This window comes from Macaca fascicularis, chromosome 10 (genome assembly GCF_037993035.2).
Source record: "Macaca fascicularis isolate 582-1 chromosome 10, T2T-MFA8v1.1".
NCBI lineage: Eukaryota > Metazoa > Chordata > Mammalia > Primates > Cercopithecidae > Macaca > Macaca fascicularis.
Window position 1 is genome coordinate 119630150 of NC_088384.1, and position 18857 is coordinate 119649006.

Here is an 18857-nt window from a genome sequence, read left to right on the forward strand (position 1 = left end):
ACGCCCGGCTAATTTTTTTTTTTTTTTTTTTTTTTCCAGTAGAGACGAGGTTTCTCCATGTTGGTCAGACTGGTCTCAAACTCCCGATCTCAGGTGATCCGCCTGCCTCGGCCTCCCAAAGTGCTGGGATTACAGGTGTGAGCCACCGCACCCAGCCTGTTATCTTTTTTAAAAACAGCTTTATTGAGATATCATTTACACGCCATAATATCCACCCATTTAAAGTGCATGATGCAATGGCTCTTCGCATCTTTACAGAGCTGTGCAACCTCACCATAGTCTAATTTCAGAACATTTCATCACCCCGAAAAGAAACCTTGTACCATTTAGTCATCAGTCCGCGCTCCCCTCCCACCTCCAACCAAGCCCTGGACAACCACTCATCTGCTTTCTGACTCCACGCATTTGCCTGTTCTGGGCGCTTCGTGCGAACGGAGCCGCGCCCACTGTGTGGTCTTTGCTGACTGGCTGCTTCCGGGTTTGGTTTCTGGGCCTCGCAGCCTGCGTCAGTGCCTTATTCTTTCTTGTTGCCAAACAATCCTCCGCTGTAGGGATGGGCCACGTTTTGTCCATCATTCATCTGTTGATGGACATTTGGGTTATTTCCCTTTTTTTTTTTTTTTTTTTTTTTGAGACAGAGTCTTGCTCTGTCACCCAGGCTGGAGTGCAATGGCGTGATCTTGGCTCAGTGCAACCTCCACCTCCCAGGTTCAAGTGATTCTCCTTCCTCAGCCTCCCAAGTAGCTGGGATTACAGGCGTCCACCACCACACCTCGCTAATTTTTGTATTTTTAGTAGAGACAGGGTTTTGCCATGTTGGCCAGGCTGGTCTCGATCTCCTGACCTCAGGTGATCTGCCTACCTCGGCCTCCCAAAGTGCTGGGATTACAGGCGTGAGCCACCTCGCCCAGCCTGTTTCCACTTTTTAGCTAACATGAATAATGCTTTATGGGCGTACAAGTTTTTTTGTGTGGACACGTTTTCATTTATCCCAGGTAGATATTGAAGAGCAAAATCCTGTGACTATATTTAACCTTTTGAGGAACTGCCAAAATGTTTTCCGAAGTGGTTACACCATTTCACATTCCCAGCAGCTGTGTAGCCAGGTTTCCGTTCCTCTGCTTTTATTATTGTGTGTCTTTTTATCAGAGCTCTGCTGGGTGTGAAGTGCTGTCTCATTGGGGTTTGGATTTGCATTTCCCTAATGACTAACCCTATGGATCTTTTTGTGTACCTTTTAGCCATTTGCATGTCTTCTTTGCAGAAATGTCTATTCAAATCCTTGACCCTGGCCGGGCGCGGTGGCTCAAGCCTGTAATCCCAGCACTTTGGGAGGCCGAGACAGGCGGATCACGAGGTCAGGAGATTGAGACCATCCTGGCTAACACGGTGAAACCCCGTCTCTACTAAAAAATACAAAAAAACTAGCTGGGTGAGGTGGTGGGCGCCTGTGGTCCCAGCTACTCGGGAGGCTGAGGCAGGAGAATGGCGTGAACCCGGGAGGCGGAGCTTGCAGTGAGCCGAGATTGCGCCACTGCACTCAGCCTGGGCGACAGAGCGAGACTCCGTCTCAAAAAACAAAACAAACAAACAAACAAAAAAACAAATCCTTGACCCTTTTCTTTTTTTTTTTTTTTTGAGATGGAGTCTCACTCTGTCACCAGGCTGAAGTGCAGTGGTGTGATCTTGGCTCACTGCAACCTCTGTCTCCCAGATTCAAGTGATTCTCCTGCCTCACCCTCCTGAGTAGCTGGGATTACAGGCGCACATCACCACACCAGGCTAAATTTTGTATTTTTTGTAGAGATGGGGTTTTGCCATGTTAGTCAGGCTGGTTTCGAATTTCTGACCTTGTGATCCGCCCACCTCAGCCTCCCAAAGTGCTGGGATTACAGGCATGAGCCACGGTGCCCACCCCCTTGGCCAGGTTTTAAATTTAATTGTTTATTTTTATGTTTTGGTGTTGAGTCTTGAGAGTTTTTTATGTATGGTGGATACAAGTCCTTTGTCAGTAATGTGATTTGCAAATATTTTTTCCAAGTCTGTGGCTTATCTTTTTAATCTCTTAACAGGATCATTCACAATACAAGTTTTTTATTTCAGTGAAGCCCAGTTTATCCATATTTTTCTTAAATGGATCATGCTTTTAATATTGGCTACTCAGGTCACAAAGATGATCTCTTGTACTTTCTTCTAGATTTTTTTTTTTTTTTTGAGACAGAGTCTTGCTCTGTCACCCAGGCTGGAGTGCAGTGGCCGGATCTCAGCTCACTACAAGCTCTGCCTCCCAGGTTTACGCCATTCTCCTGCCTCAGCCTCCCAAATAGCTGGGACTACAGGTGCCCGCCACCTCGCCCGGCTAGTTTTTTGTATTTTTAGTAGAGACGGGGTTTCACCGTGTTAGCCAGGCTGGTCTCGATCTCCTGACCTCGTGATCCGCCCATCTCGGCCTCCCAAAGTGCTGGGATTACAGGCTTGAGCCACCGTGCCCGGCCTCTTCTAGATGTTTTATAGTTTACATTTTATATTTAGATACATTATCCATTTGTATAGTTAATCTTTGTATAATATGTGAGATTTGGGTCAACGTTTTTGTTTGTTTGTTTGTTTGTTTTGCATGTGAATGTCAAATGCTTCCAGCACCATTTGTTGAAAAGATTATACTTTTTTTTTTTTTTTTTTTTTGAAATAAGGACTCACCCTGTTGCCCAAGCTGGAGTGAGGTGGCATGATCTCAGCTCACTGCAACCTCTGCCTCCTGGGCTCAAGCGATCCTCCCACCTCAGCCTCCTGAGTAACAGGGACTATAGGCACATGCCATGAAGCCCAGCTACTTTTTGTAGAAACAAGGTCTCGCCATGTTGCCCCGGCTGGTCTCTAACCCCTGGGCTCAAGTGATCCGCCTGCCTCAGCCTCCCAAAGTGCTGGGATTGCAGGCGTGAGCCACTGTGCCTGGCAGAAAAGATTATACTTGCTCTGTCAAATCACTGAGGTGCCTTTTCTCAGAGAACATTTGGTCGCATCTGTGTCAGGCTGTCTCTGCACTCTATCCTGTTACCCTGATGTCTGTGTCTGGCTCTTCACCAAGACCTCACTGTCTTGTTTTGTTTTCTTCTGTTATTTTTGTTTTTGTTTTTCTTTTTTTTTTTTTTTTTTTTTTTTGTGAGACGGAGTCTCGCTCTGTCGCCCGGGCTGGAGTGCAGTGGCCGGATCTCGGCTCACTGCAAGCTCCGCCTCCCGGGTTTACGCCATTCTCCTGCCTCAGCCTCCCGAGTAGCTGGGACTACAGGCGCCCGCCACCTCGCCCGGCTAGTTTTTTGTATTTTTTAGTAGAGACGGGGTTTCACCGTGTTAGCCAGGATGGTCTTGATCTCCTGACCTCGTGATCCGCCCGTCTCGGCCTCCCAAAGTGCTGGGATTACAGGCTTGAGCCACCGCGCCCGGCCTATTTTTGTTTTTCTAAGACATCTTTTTATAGCACACTGTCTTGATTATTGTGATTTTACAGCAATTTCTAAAATGAGGTCGTGGCTGGGTGCAGTGGTTTATGCCTGTAATCCCAGCACTTTGGGAGCCTGAGGTGGGCAAATTCCTGAGCCCAGGAGTTCAAGACCAGCCTGGCCAACATGGTGAAAGCCCATCTCTACTAAAACTACAAAAATTAGCCAGGCATGGTGGTGCACACCTGTAATCGCAGCTACTCAGGAGGCTGAGGCACAAGAATCGCTTGTACCCAGGAGGTTGCAGTGAGCCGAGATCGTGCCACCACACTCCAGCCTGGGCAATAGAGTGAGACTCCATCTCAAAAAAATAAAATAAAAAGTGAAATAAAATAAAATGAGGTCGTATATGGAAAGAATAGTCTTTTCAACAAATGATATTGGGATATCTTCATATCCACCTGCAATATAATGAGACCAGCTCTTCCCTCACCTGTCAATCAATATGATGAAGCCAGACTCCTCCCTCACCTATCAATCAACACAATGAAGCCGGCTCTTCCCTCACCTGTCAATCAATACAATGAAGCTGGCTCTTCCCTCACCTGTCAATCAATACGATGAAGCCAGCTCTTCCCTCACCTGTCAATCAATACAATGAAGCTGGCTCTTCCCTCACCTGTCAATCAATACAATGAAGCTGGCTCTTCCCTCACCTGTCAATCAATACGATGAAGCCAGCTCTTCCCTCACCTGTCAATCAATATGATGACACTGGGCTCTTCCCTCACCTGTCAATCAATATGATGAAGCTGGCTCTTCCCTCACCTGTCAATCAATATGATGAAGCTGGCTCTTCCCTCACCTGTCAATCAATACGATGAAGCCAGCTCTTCCCTCACCTGTCAATCAATACAATGAAGCCGGCTCTTCCCTCACCTGTCAATCAATACGATGAAGCTGGCTCTTCCCTCACCTGTCAATCAATATGATGAAGCTGGCTCTTCCCTCACCTGTCAATCAATACGATGAAGCCAGCTCTTCCCTCACCTGTCAATCAATACAATGAAGCCGGCTCTTCCCTCACCTGTCAATCAATATGATGAAGCCGGCTCTTCCCTCACCTGTCAATCAATACAATGAAGCTGGCTCTTCCCTCACCTGTCAATCAATACAACGAAGCTGGCTCTTCTCTCACCTGTCAATCAATACGATGAAGCCAGCTCTTCCCTCACCTGTCAATCAATACAATGAAGCTGGCTCTTCCCTCACCTGTCAATCAATACGATGAAGTCAGCTCTTCCCTCACCTGTCAATCAATACAATGAAGGAAGCCAGCTCTTCCCTCACCTGTCAATCAATACAATGAAGCTGGCTCTTCCCTCACCTGTCAATCAATACAATGAAGCCGGCTCTTCCCTCACTTGTCAATCAATACAATGAAGCTGGCTCTTCCCTCACCTATCAATCAATATGATGAAGCCGGCTCTTCTCTCACCTGTCAATCAATATAAGGAAGCTGGCTCTTCCCTCACCTGTCAATCAATACAATGAAGCCGGCTCTTCCCTCACCTGTCAATCAATACAATGAAGCCGGCTCTTCCCTCACTTGTCAATCAATACAATGAAGCTGGCTCTTCCCTCACCTATCAATCAATATGATGAAGCCGGCTCTTCCCTCACCTGTCAATCAATACAATGAAGCTGGCTCTTCCCTCACCTGTCAATCAATACGATGAAGCCAGCTCTTCCCTCACCTGTCAATCAATATGATGACACTGGGCTCTTCCCTCACCTGTCAATCAATACAATGAAGCCAGCTCTTCCCTCACCTGTCAATCAATACAATGAAGCCAGCTCTTCCCTCACCTGTCAATCAATACAATGAAGCTGGCTCTTCCCTCACCTGTCAATCAATACAATGAAGCCAGCTCTTCCCTCACCTGTCAATCAATACAATGAAGCCAGCTCTTCCCTCACCTATCAATCAATATGATGAAGCTGGCTCTTCCCTCACCTGTCAATCAATACAATGAAGCTGGCTCTTCCCTCACCTGTCAATCAATACAACGAAGCTGGCTCTTCCCTCACCTGTCAATCAATACGATGAAGCCAGCTCTTCTCTCACCTGTCAATCAATATGATGACACTGGGCTCTTCCCTCACCTGTGTATCAATATGATGAAGCCGGCTCTTCCCTAACCTGTACATCAATATGCGACCTAATAAAAGTATAAAACTATTTGAAGAAACCATAGGTATAGGCTGGACGTAGTGGCTCATGCCTATAATCCCCCAGCAGTTTGGGAGGCTAAGGTGGGAGGATCATTTGAGCCCAGGAGTTCAAGACCAGCTTGGGCAATATAGAAAGACCACATCTCTACAAAAAAGTAAGAAATTAGCCAAGAGTGGTTGTGTGCACCTGTAGTCCCAGCTACCAGGGAGGATGAGATGGAAGTATCCCTTGAGCGTAAGAGGTCAAGGCTGCAGTGAGCTGAGAATGTGTCACTGCCCTCCAGCCTGGGCAACAGAGGAAGACCCTGTCTCAAAAAAAAAAAAATAGGTAAACGTTCATGACCTTCTTAGATAAGACACTGAAACCACAAGCAAAGTAAGAAAAAGTAGGTAACTGGACTTTGCCAAAATTAAAAACTTTTGTGCATCAAAGGACACTGTAAGAGGATGAAAAGACAATCTACAGAATGGGGGAAAATATTTGCGAATCACAGCAGATAAGGGTCCAGAGTTCCTAATATACAAAGGACTCTAACAACTCAACAACACAAAGACAAAAACCCAATGTAAAATGGTTCCGAATAAACCTTTATCCAAAGAAGATGCCCAAATGGTCAATACCATTAGTCACTAGGAAAATGCAAATCAAAACCACAGTAAGACACCACTTCACACTCTCTAAGGTGGCTATAATCAGAAATAAGAAAAATATCAAGTGTTGGCAACAATGTGGAGAAATGGGAAGCCTCCTCCATTGCTGGTAGCAATGTAAAATGTTCCAGCCACTGCGGAAAACAGTCTGGCGATTCCTCAGTAAGTTAAACATAGACAACAGTGTCTGAGCCAGCAATTCCACTCCTAAGTACACACCAAAAGAGTTGAAAATAGGTATTCAAACAAAAACTTGTACATGGAATGTTTGCAATGGCACTATCTATAATATCCAAAAGGTGGGCCGGGCGCAGTGGCTCAAGCCTGTAATCCCAGCACTTTGGGAGGCCGAGACGGGCGGATCACGAGTTCAGGAGATCGAGACCATCCTGGCTAACACGGTGAAACCCCGTCTCTACTAAAATACAAAAAAAATTAGCCGGGCGAGGTGGCGGGCGCCTGTACTCCCAGCTACTTGGGAGGCTGAGGCAGGAGAATGGCGTGAACCCGGGAGGCGGGGCTTGCAGTGAGCTGAGATCCGGCCACTGCACTCCAGCCTGGGCAACAGAGCTAGACTCCGTCTCAAAAAAAAAAAAAAAAAATATCCAAAAGGTGGAAACAACTCACATGTTCATCAATGGATGAATGGAGAGACAAATGTGATCTATCCACACAAAGGAATGCTATTCAGCCATAAAAAATGAATCTAGAAAACTGGGTGAAAGAAACCAGAAACAAAAAGGCACAATTTGTATGATTCCATTTGTATGATGTGTTCAGAATAGGTAAATTCAGAGACACAGAAAGCATATTAGTGGTTGCTAGGGGCTGGGGATGGGGACAGGGAAAAGGACTGTTTAATGGGTATGGTTTCCTTTTGGGGAGATGAAATGTTTTGGAACTAGTCAGAGGTGGTGTGTGCACTGCACTGTGAGTGTTCCATGATGGGTGCACTGCATTGTGGGTGTTCCACGGTGGGTGCACTGCATTGTGGGTGTTCCACGGTGGGTGCACTGCATTGTGGGTGTTCCACGGTGGGTGCACTGCATTGTGGGTGTTCCACGGTGGGTGCACTGCTACATTGTGAGTGTTCCACGATGGGTGCACTGCTACATTGTGAGTGTTCCACGATGGGTGCACTGCATTGTGAGTGTTCCACGGTGGGTGCACTGCATTGTGGGTGTTCCACGGTGGGTGCACTGCATTGTGGGTGTTCCACGGTGGGTGCACTGCATTGTGGGTGTTCCACGGTGGGTGCACTGCATTGTGGGTGTTCCACGGTGGGTGCACTGCATTGTGGGTGTTCCATGATACTACTGAAATGCATATTTTAAAATGCTTCATTTTATGATATGGGAATTTTACCTCAACAAAAATCATTGAGGTAGCATAATTTCTCTATATCATTATTATCTTTTTTTTTTTGAGACAGAGTCTCGCTCTGTCGCTCAGGCTGGAGTGCAGTGGTGTGATCTCGGCTCACTGCAACCTCTACCTCCCAGGTTCAGGCGATTCTTCTGCCTCAGCCTCCCGAGTAGCTGGGATTACGGCACACACCACCAGACCCAGCTATTTTTTGTATTTTTTGTAGAGACGGGGTTTCACCATGTTGGCCAGGCTGGTCTTGAACTCCTGACCTCAAGTGATCCACCCGCCTTGGCCACCCAAAATGCTGGGATTATAGGCGTGAGCCACCGCGCCCGGCCTCTCTATCATTATTTTTCAGAATTGTTGTAGTTATTCTAGTTCATCTTTCCATTTTAATCGTGAGAACTGCTTGTCTGTATCTTCAGAAAATCTGGCTGAGATTTGTACTGGAATTGCATTAAATATATAAATCAACACGGCAAAAATCAGGATCTCCACTGTTGAGTCCAAAACCCAGCAACACGGCACATCTCTCCGTTTACCTGGGTCTTCTTTGATACTTTCATTAACACTTCATTTTTTAAAATTTCTGATTCTAACTGTACATTGCTGGTAGAAATACTGTATTACTTTGTTCTTGCACTGCTATAAAGAACTACCTAAGACTGGGTAATTTATAAAGAAAAGAGGTTTAATTGACTCACAGTTCTGCAGGCTGTACAGGAGGCTTCAGGAAACTTACAATCGTGGTGAAGGGCAAAGGAGAAGCAAGCACATATTCATGCGGCAGCAGGAGAGAGAGAACGAAGGGGGAGTTGCTACAGACTATCAAACCACCAGGTCTCGGCCGGGCGCGGTGGCTCAAGCCTGTAATCCCAGCACTCTGGGAGGCCGAGGCGGGCGGATCACGAGGTCAGGAGATCGAGACCATCCTGGCTAACATGGTGAAACCCCGTCTCTACTAAAAAAAAAAAAAATACAAAAAACTAGCCGGGCGAGGTGGCGGGCGCCTGTAGTCCCAGCTACTCGGGAGGCTGAGGCAGGAGAATGGCGTAAACCCGGGAGGCGGAGCTTGCAGTGAGCTGAGATCCGGCCACTGCACTCCAGCCCGGGCGACAGAGCGAGACTCCGTCTCAAAAAGAAAAAAAAAAAAAAACCACCAGGTCTTGTGAGAACTCTCTCACCAGACAGCACACGGGGATGGTGCTAAACCATTAGAAACCACCCCATGAGGCCAGGCGTGGTGGCTCACGCCTGTAATCCCAACACTTTAGGAGGCCGAGGCGGGTGGATCACGAGGTCAGAAGATCGAGACCAGCCTGGCCAATATGGTGAAACTCTGTCTCTACTAAAAATACAAAAAAAAAAAAAAATTACCTGGGTGTAGTGGCGGACGCCTATAGTCCCAGCTACTCAGGAGGCTGAGGCAGGAGAATTGCTTGAACCCAGGAGGCGGAGGTTGCAGTGAGCTGAGATCGGGCCACTGCACTCCAGCCTCAGAGATAGAGCGAGATTTTTCTCTCAAAAAAAAAAAGAAAGAAAAAGAAAAAAGAAACCACCCCCATGACCAATCACCCCCACCCGGCCCCACCTCCAACACTGGGGACCACAACTCAACATGCGACTTGGGTGGGGACTCAGAGCCAAGTCATGTCAAACACAGTGGATTTTTGCACGTTGACTTTGTATATTGCTATCTGACTAACCTCACTTATTCATTGAATTTGCTTTTTTGTAGATTCCTTGGGATTTCTATATAGACAATCATGTTGTCTGGGAATCGGGACGTTTATTTCATTTTCAATCTGTATGCAAATAAATCTCTTGTTTTATTTTACTGGCTAATACTTCCAATAGATTTTTTTTGTTGTTGTTATTGTTTTTGTTTTTTGAAACAGGGTCTCACTGTGTCACCCAGGCTGGCGTGCAGTGGCATGATCTCGGCTCACTGCAACCTGCACCTTCTGGGTTCAAGCAATCCTGCCTCAATCTCCTGAGGAGCTGGGACTACTGGCACGCACCACCACGCCCAGCATTGTTTGTTTGTTTGTTAGTAGAGATGGGGTTTCACCACCTTGGCCAGGCTGGTCTTAAACTCATGACTTCCAATGATCCACCCGCCTTGGCCTCCCAAAGTGCTGGGATTACAGGTGTAGGCCACCGTGCCCGGTGGGTAAATGTTGATAATAGGGGCAGGAGTGGATGTGCTCATCCTGCTCTGGGTCCTGGGAAAGGAGTCTCTCACCTCAGTACAGCGCTGGCTGTAAATACTTCGTCAGAGCTCTTAGATTGAAGGAGTTGTTTTTTCTTCCTGCTTTGCTCAGATGTCCACGGTGAACGCAAGCTAAATGTTGTCAAATGCTCACTGCCCATCACTGGATGTGAGGGGCTTACAACTGCATATTGGTGCATTTTTACAAATCCCAGCGTCTGTGCTATCTCAATGTTAGCATTTGCTGACTCTCGTTTTCCATTTGTTTGTTTTTTGGGGGTTTTTTGAGATGGAGTTTCACTCTTGTCACCCAGGCTGGAGTGCAATGGCATGATCTCAGCTCACTACAACCTCCACCTCCCGGTTTCAAGCAATTCTCCTGCCTCAGCCTCCTAAGTAGCTGGGATTACAGGCATGCGCCACCACACCTGGCTAATTTTGTATTATTATTTTTTTTTTTCGGAGATGGAGTCTTGGTCTGTCACCCAGGCTGGAATGGTACAATCTCGGCTCACTGCAACCTCCACCTCCCGGGTTCAAGAGATTCTCCTGCCTCAGCCTCCCAAGTAGCTGGGATTACAGGTGCCTGACACCATGCCCAGCTAATTTTGGTATTTTTAATAGAGATGGGATTTTGCCATGTTGGTCAGGCTGGTCTCAAACTCCCAACTTCAGGTGATCTGCCTGCCTCAGCCTCCCAAAGTGCTGGGATTACAGGCATGAGCCACCACGCCCAGCCTCATTTTCCATTTAAATTGAGATTTTCCTGGTTCACTTATGCCAAGTAATTGTGGATCTTAACCTGTGGGCAGCAAGCCATCCAGGTGCCAAGGTGAGAGACGGAGGGCACGAGCTGCGCCAGTCTGATATAATACATAGAATAAGAACAGTTACACTAGATATACATCATAGGTACGATTATACATGAATATCATTAATCATTAGTTTGTAGCAATTACTCTTTATTCCAATATTATAATAATCCTCGCTCTACAATCACAGCCTAGGAAAAGCCAGGTCATATAGAGACAGGAGCTGAGGGGACATAGTGAGAAGTGCCTTCTGTTATGCCCAGGCAGGGCCACCAGAGGGCTCCTTGGTCTAGAAGTGACGCCAGCGTCTGGGAAGATGCCCGTTGCCAAGCAGACCATGGTCTAGCAATAGCATCAGTGTCAAGGAAAAACACCTGTTCCTTAGCAGACTGGGAAAGGGAATCTCCCTTTCCTTTCCTCGGAGGAGTTCAGAGAAGACCCTACCCCTCCACCTCTCGTGGGAGGCCTGACATTGGTCAGACCCGCCCACAGTTATCCGGAGTCCTAACCGTCTCCCTGTGATGCTGTGCTTTAGTGGTCACGCTCCTGGTCCACCTTCATGTTCCATCCTGTACACGTGGCTCCGCCTTTTAGATAACAGTAGTAAATTAGTGAAAGTACTAAAAGTCTCTGATATGCAGAAATAATGGCATAAGCTGTTTCTCTCTGCCTCTCTCTCTGCCTTGGCTGCCAGGCAGGGAAGGGCCCCCCGTCCAGTGGACACGTGACCCACATGACCTTACCTATGACTGGAGATGGCTCACACTCCTTACTCTGCCCCTTTGTCTTGTATCCAATAAATATCAGCACAGCCTGGCATTTGGGGCCACTACCGGTCTCCACATCTTGGTGGTAGGGGTCCCCCAGGCCCAGCTGTCTTATCTGTCTTGTGTCTTTATTTCTACAATCTCTCGTCTCCGCACACAGGGAGAAAAATCCACCGACCCTGTGGGGCTGGACCCTACAATCCTAAAGTCCAGGGTTTTATTATTTTTTTTATTTATTTATTTTTGAGACGGAGTCTTGCTCTGTCGCCCAGGCTGGAGGGCAGCGGCGCGATCTCGGTTCACTGCAAGCTTTGCCTCCTGGGTTCGCACCATTTTCCTGCCTCAGCCTCCCAAATATCTGGGACTACAGGCGCCCGCCACCATGCCCGGCTAATTTTTTTGTATTTTTTTAGTAGACATGGGGTTTCACCGTGTTAGCCAGGATGGTCTCGATCTTCTGACCTCATGAGCTGCCCGCTTTGGCCTCTCAAAATGCTGGGATTACAGGCATGAGCCACCGCGCCCGGCCTTGTTTTCCATTTGAGATTTTCCTGGTTCACTTATGCCAAGTAATTTTGGATTTTGTCCTGAAGTCCAGGGTTTTATTCTTTTTAGAGATGGGGTCTCTCTCTGTCCCCCAGGCTGGAGAGCAGTGGTGCGATCGTAATTCATTGCAGCTTCGAGCTCCTGGGCTCCAGTGACCCTCCCGCCTCAGCTTCCCGAGTGGTTGGAACCACAGCGCCTGGCTCTTTGACGAATACACACTCCTTGGTTTGCTGTTTGCCTTTGGTTAAAATCCAAAGAACGGAAAGGGTTGTTTCTGACTTTTGTTCAGATTTACAGGTACATTCTGGGGAGAGGGTTTGTTGACCTCCTCACCCCTCTACTCTAGAAATCTCTACTATATTTTATTATGAAATTCAATCTTCCATCCATTATACATACTGGACGCCTGCCTCCTGCAGGGCTGGCTCTGTCTCAACCACCGGGACCCAGGGTGAACAAATAGGCCACCTTCTCCTACAGTGCTTGTGTAATCACCAAGCCAATGTCCTGAGTTTACTTCCAATAGTGAAAAGTGCAGGGATTAATATGGAACTGTCACTGAGCACCTGCCCTGTGCCAGATACCAGTCCAAGCACCTGCAGGAAGCATCTTACCTTCAAGGTGGCCCCAGGAGTTAGCTATGCCCATCCCACAGGCAGGGACATTGAGGAACAGGGAGCCTCAGCCGCTGCCCCCCGGACTCCACCTGCCGCATCAGGTGCTGCCGGCATAGCAGGCCTTCATCAAATATTAGTCAGCACTTCTGTTCTCTTCTGCACATGGAGACACCAGCTAAAAGGCACCAGCCAGAGGGCTGGACAGCAGCTGCCACCCGGGATGAAGATGGGCAGAGCTGGACCACTGGGGCCGTGGTCCGAACACACCACTCTCCCTCCAGGGGCCGACGAAGGAGCTCGGGGGGTCCAACCCTGGCTCTGGCTTTGGCAGAACTCTCGCCTCACCCCCAGACACCTGTGGGAGGAGCACAGTGCAGGTGGCGACGGCTCCCACGGGCCGAGCAAGGCTGTGAGCCTCCGAGCTAGGGGCCTCTCCCATCTAGTCCTCCCCACACACTGGTTGACAAGGTGCCTCCATCATCACGTCCACAAGGAAGGAGACAGTGGCTACAGAGTAGCAGGCAGCCCTTATGAGTAGGACTGGATGCCTTTCCCTCTCGCCCTGCGGGAAGCCTGTGGCCGTCCTCCCCAGCTGACTGTCCCCATCAATCTCATCCCTGCCAACGATCATATCCCGGCAGCAACTGAGGCTGGACCAGCCTCCTGTAGCCTGTGTACAAGGCATCTTCCGTCCGCTTAGTTTTTCTGTACCCATTTCCTGCAGCTGGGGAGGCTCAGGTGCAGTGTCTCTCCCTCCTCCTACTTCCTGAACCAGCGCCCATCTGTGAAGACCTGGGACCTCCCCAAAGCCCCCAGACACACCAAGGGCACCACCGAACCCCTCAGAGCCAGGGGAGAGGAGAGGTGGCGTTTCCTGAGCTCACCTTTCCTGGTGGCACGGGTCCCCTCTGTCTGCAGCCACTGTCATGGGAAAAGCCAGGCTCAGCCACTGGCAAGAGCAGGCAGCCTGAGAGAGGTGGACGTGGGTCCAAGTCCAGGCCACGCGGCTCCCAGCAAGAGCCACGGCCAGCGGCCAGTCGGCAGGTCCTCCGCCTGACAAGGATGTGGGCCAGCGTCGTCTGCCGCCTCCACTGCACCTCAGAGGAGACAAGATCCAGGGGGCAGCCCCTGAGGGCATCCCGCGGGTCCTCACAGAGGCTGGGGATCCCAACGGGCCCGGCAGCGTTCTCCCACCTTGGCCAGGATGCCCTGGGACCACCATGCAGCGTCTCTGAGGCTTACTGTGCAGAGGGGCTCACAGAGCCCCCACTGGCCCGGCTTATTAAATGCAGTTTTCACCTTTTCCCTTTAAAGGAAAATGAAAATCCCTCCTTTCCGACTCTGTGACTGATGTTGGTTGGTGAGGTTGAGAATGAGGTGAGCTGGGTCAGGCCGGCCTAGAGGGAAGCGGGAGACCCGAGAAGGCCTTGCTGTCCGGCGTGATCGGCAGATGGCCCCATGGCTCCTTCAGGGTGGGCTTGGGCCACAGACACCTCACCAGGGTCTCCCGTTCCTGGGCAGCCAAATCTGGGTCCAAGCAAGCCACAAAGGCTATGCCAGCCGAGCCCAACGCAGGCCACCCCAATAGTCCCTGCCCGGCCCTGCACCCTCCCCACCCCTTCCCAGGTGCTGATCCCCAGTACTCACCCTGCACCCCAAACCCCGTCTCAGTGTCTGCCCCTGAGGACTGGCCTGGTACAGGTCTAACAGGACAGAGCCCCTGTCAGGAGGTGACCACAATGCGGCCGACTGAGTACCTTGCTCCCTGCAGGGTCCCAGACCTGGCCTGGCACAGGCTGACCCCAGCGCACAGCTAGCCTTGCCCTCGGCTAGAGACAGGCCGTAGCCTGTGACCCTGCCTGGTGTCCCTGCCCAGCATAGGCCTGCCCCCAGTGAGACAAGGTGTTGGCGTCCGGAGCTGGCCGTGGGAGGCTCTGCTGGCCAGAGCTGCAGGGTCAATGTGAATGGAGCCCCATCTAATCCAACAGCACCAAACGGCTCCCCACTAACTGCCAATGATTGGCTCTTGAAGATAGAACAGCAGGTCTCCCAGCCCCCACTCGAGGGAGTTGCAACTCCAACCTGAGAGAGGGGCGTCCTGAGTGTCCCCCTAGTCTCACAGCCCCTCGGCAGCCCTGGCCCTCTTCTGCGATGGTCGAGGTGCCTCCATCCTTAGGGTGGGCACAGCTCTGTGTCGGGGATGGGAGTTCTGTGGCTTCTTGAAGGCCAGAGGGGTGGGTCTCAGGACCCCAAGCAAAGCGGTGAGTTAGCACTCTGCCTGGCCCCTTTCCCTTCACTGCCCCCTGACAGCTGCCCAGGCCTGAGCCAGCCTGGGGAGGCCACAGGGAGGAACAGAGCCTCAGTCCCACTGGGGAGCAGATGCTGTCCGGGCAGAACCTGGCTCCAGCCTCCCCAAACCCACCACTACCACAGCTCCTTCAGGCCCCGAGGACTTCACACACGCTGGCCCTGCCGCCCGGAGCCCCTCGATGCTCTAGTGCTCACACTGCATTTACCCAGCCTTAGTTCCTGAGCTGCCACGGGCAAGGGTGGGGCCCCCTGGCTACCCCATCTCTGCCCACAGGTACTGTGCCCAGTCTAGACAAGGCCAAAAGCAGCCCCCAGCCCGACCAGGAGAGGTCTCTGGACCCCTGTGAGGGCCCTAAGCCAGCCCCCTTCTCCAGGGAACTCCTCAAGGCCCAGCCCTCTGTGCTCAGAGCCCCCATGGGATGGGTCAGCCACAGGAGATCTGACCCGGCGGTCCCACTCCCTTTGCCCACACTGGGGCAGTGCTGCTCCGAGAGTCCTGGCCAGGACCCCAAGGTTTGGCACCAGCCCTCACCCCACCCAGCTGTACCCCAGCTCAGGTAACCACCATGCCCTGGGTTCAGCAGGGGCAGATCACAGCTTCAGAGATGGGGTGTCCTGCTTCCCAGGCCCCATCCCCACTTCCTGGGCTTTAAGTGTCCTGGGCTTTAAGTGTCTCCCAGCCCCTGCCCACGCCGATGCACTGTCTTGACCCTGAAGGCGCAGTCAGTTTGAGGCCTATGTGAGGGGCTGTCTGGTACCCGTGGCCCACACGGATGCAGGAGGCTGTGGTGGGCAAGCCCTGGGCTGTGGGTCCTTGGGCCGGCAGTGCAAGCCTCCAGAGACAAGCCCAGGTCTTGCCAGAAACTTCTACCCTCCCAGTGTCAACCCGACTGACCCATCTGCCTCATAAGTGACCCCTCGGGGCTGCACACCTCTCCCATTGCAGGTCCTGGCACTGCTCCCCAGCACAGAGCTCCCCATCCCAGGTGGGGCTCGGGCGGTTCCCTGCCCTCCTTCCACAGCCTTCCGCAGACCTCAGCTGAAACCTGAACCCCCCTCCCCTCCCACGCCCCGCAGCCTCTGCAGTGCTCCCCGCGGGAAGGCCGTTCTCCCTGGTTCACCGTTCCCTGCGCTTGGCTTGGCCATGAGCACATAGTAGGTGCTTAACACACTCGTGCAATGAACACACACAGCGGCGCAGGGCCCAGGACAGCGCCTTCCCCACGTGCTCGGGAACACAAGGGCGTCCCTCCAAGTCTTGCTCAGGGGCCTCCCAGGGTCCCTGCCCAGCTCTGGGTCCTCACTGAGCACCTGGCGAGGGCAGAGTCCTACATCCGTTGGCCTCGATCTCCGGAACACAGGCACACGGCCGTCTCAGCCAGCAACGAGAGCCACGAAACAAATCCACCCAGGCTGACTCCCGAAGCCCTCGGACTGCGCCGCCCCACGGACCTCCCGGACCCTCTCTGCGACGGGGAAGACACCGCCCAGCCAGGACCAGGTGTGTAAAGAAACGGGACTTCCGTAGGGGCAGGCCGACATCCCCTGCGGGGCCGAGGGAGGTGTGGGGAGGATTCAGCTGGGGGGGGGCAGAGGAGGGACGGACGCCTTTCTACCTGGGAAGGGAAAGCGCGCCCCCTCCTGATTGACAGTTGACAGCAGGGCATGGCGGACCGTCCCCAGGGCCCTGCCAGGAACGCTCTGGGTTCCCCAAACATGGGGTCTCTGAGCAGCGGGGCCCAGCCTCTGCCTCCAGCGACTGGAGACTCACCTCACCCACCCAAATCCGCCGCGCTCTCCGTCTGGGCCCCGCCTCCCACTGCCCCTCCATCCGCACACCCTTTCACCGCCCGCTGCGGGCAGCAGGCGCAGCCTGGGGCTGGGGAAGCAGGTTCCGGAGCTGCCAGAGTTGCGAGGCGGGCTCGGGAGGGATCCAGGTTCCTCTGGCTGCGAAGTCCCTGGAGGCCGGGCCGGGGAGCTCCGCGCGCACAGCACTTTTTGGCCCGCCCGGCGCCCCCGTTGCCTCCACAGGGGCTGAAGAGGACGGGGCGGGCTGGACCAGGCTGGGCTCCGAGACGGGTCCGAGACGGGTCGCAGACGGGGGCCTGGGCCCGGGAGAAGGGCGGGGGCCGGACTCCTGGACCCGGAGTCTTTTGACCCCTGCAGACCCAGGCCCAGCCGGGCCGCCTTAAGAGAACGAACGCCACGGTGCTGGGCTCAGCTCACGCCAGACGGCAAGAGTCGCACCGAGGAGGAAGTTGAGGGCCGGGCCCGAGCGGGGCCCGGGGAGGGGGCGGGGCCGAGCGGGGCCCGGGGAGGGGGCGGGGCCGAGCGGGGCCCGGGGAGGGGGCGGGGCCGAGTGGGGGCCCGGGGAGGGGGCGGGGCTTCTCCGGGACGCGGGGAGGGGGCGGGGCCGAGTGGGACCCGGGGAGGAGCCGGTGCGCCCGCCCTCCGTGACGCGCCGCGGCCCCCCCCCCCCCGCTCATATAAGTGGGCGCGTCCGCGCGTGCGCACCCCGCGCGCGCGCGTCTCTGTCGTGGCGCGGTGTCCCGCGGTCTCCTCTGCAAATGGGCTCCGTGGCTTAGCGTCCCCGTCCCCGCCACCCGTGATCGTGCGCCGAGGCCCGCGAGGGGTTGCCGCCCAGGTGAGGGGCGCGGCGCGCGGGCGGGACGAGCAGGCCGGAGGAGCTGGGGGCGCTGGGCAGGGCCGGGGCTCCTCTCCTCTCCCCCTAGCAAGCACTGGGCGCGGGATCCCGGGCGGGCTCTTCCCGGGTCGGGCGGGTTGGGACGGCGCCTACCAGGTTCCTGGCGTCCGGGCCGGTGCCCTGCGCACAAAGCGCCTTTGTTCCACTCTCGGCCGGTTCGGGCTGGTTGGAGCCGCCCGCGCCCCGCGCAGCGAAGGCGGTCCCGGGAGCTGGGGAGCCCCGCCTCGGTAAAGAACCCAGCGTGGCGGCTCCACCCGCTGGGGAGCGCCCTTCCTGAGGGAATCCCGCTGATCCGAGGGGCTCCCCGACCCCCATGCGCAGGTCCCACCAGCCAGCAAGCCAGAGCATGGCGGCCATCCCCTCCAGCGGCTCGCTCGTGGCCACCCACGACTACTACCGGCGTGAGTAGCCTCTGCCCCCCGCCCACGTAGATGCTCTGTTAGCGCCAGTGCCGCCCCCGCGCAGCCTGCGGAACCAGCGCTCGGCCTGAAGGCCGGTGGGCTGGGGGGGGCTCTGTGCCCCGCGTTGCTGACGGGACCTCTCCTCTCCAGGCCGCCTGGGTTCCACTTCCAGCAACAGCTCCTGCGGCAGTACCGAGTGCCCCGGGGAAGCCATTCCCCACCCCCCAGGTGAGTGCAGGACCGCTCCTCTCTCCCTCCGCCCCTGCCCCCAGGAGCTGGCAGCATCAAGACCCCACTTTGCTTCTCTCAGGTCTCCCCAAGGCTGACCCGGGTCACTGGTGGGCCAGCTTCTTTTTCGGGAAGTCCACCCTCCCGTTCATGGCCACGGTGTTGGAGTCCGCAGAGCACCCGGAACCCCCCCAGGCCTCCAGCAGCATGACCACCGGTGGCCTGGCTCGGGACGCCCCTAGGAAGCAGCCCGGCGGTCAGTCCAGCACAGCCAGCGCTGGACCCCCGTCCTGACCTGAGCGGTTACCACCAGCCCGAGGCCTGCGGAGGCGCCAGTCCACCAGAGCCCTTCCCCGATCCCCGCCCCCCGTCCCCTCCCCACCTCCCACTCCCCACCCTGTAGACCAGGCGGCTGCAGCAAGCAGACCTTCCCATCAACACAGCAGACACCAAAAAGGAGTTAGGGCCCCGCTCTCTACCGCCCGGCCCTGGCACTCGCTAGCTTTCCTGACATCTGGAACTGTGCACCTGGCACCAAGCGGAAAATAAACTCCAAGCAGCCAGTA

General features: G+C 53.6%; 1 protein-coding gene and 1 long non-coding RNA gene across 4 annotated transcripts; one reads left to right on the forward strand and one right to left on the reverse strand.

The window, feature by feature from the left end:
• Positions 1-10850: 10850 nt before the first annotated feature.
• Positions 10851-17795, reverse strand: LOC107126605 (uncharacterized). Of its 3 annotated transcripts, XR_012419634.1 has the most exons (4): positions 14296-17795; positions 13533-14045; positions 12646-13003; positions 10851-12269 (listed from the first exon to the last, which is right to left on the reverse strand). It is a non-coding gene; the product is annotated as an uncharacterized lncRNA (long non-coding RNA). The 3 variants fall into 3 exon arrangements; XR_010578795.2 differs by lacking the exon at positions 14296-17795 and having other exon boundaries at positions 13533-14289; XR_010578796.2 differs by lacking the exon at positions 14296-17795 and having other exon boundaries at positions 10851-11305; positions 11916-13003; positions 13533-14289.
• PPDPF (pancreatic progenitor cell differentiation and proliferation factor) lies at positions 17476-18857 on the forward strand. The gene is made up of 4 exons (XM_005569582.4): positions 17476-17602; positions 17984-18063; positions 18214-18291; positions 18374-18857. Exons 2-4 carry the CDS (start codon positions 18009-18011, stop codon positions 18583-18585), a joined length of 345 nt encoding a protein of 114 aa, XP_005569639.1. The 5' UTR covers positions 17476-17602; positions 17984-18008; the 3' UTR covers positions 18586-18857.

Bases quoted from the DNA above. Each gene is read 5' to 3' on its own strand.
- PPDPF (XM_005569582.4), top strand. From the start codon at position 18,009: ATGGCGGCCATCCCCTCCAGCGGCTCGCTCGTGGCCACCCACGACTAC. The intron at 18,064-18,213 runs GTGAGTAGCCTC...TCTCCTCTCCAG, and splicing joins CACCCACGACTACTACCGGC to GCCGCCTGGGTTCCACTTCC. The intron at 18,292-18,373 runs GTGAGTGCAGGA...TGCTTCTCTCAG, and splicing joins AGCCATTCCCCACCCCCCAG to GTCTCCCCAAGGCTGACCCG.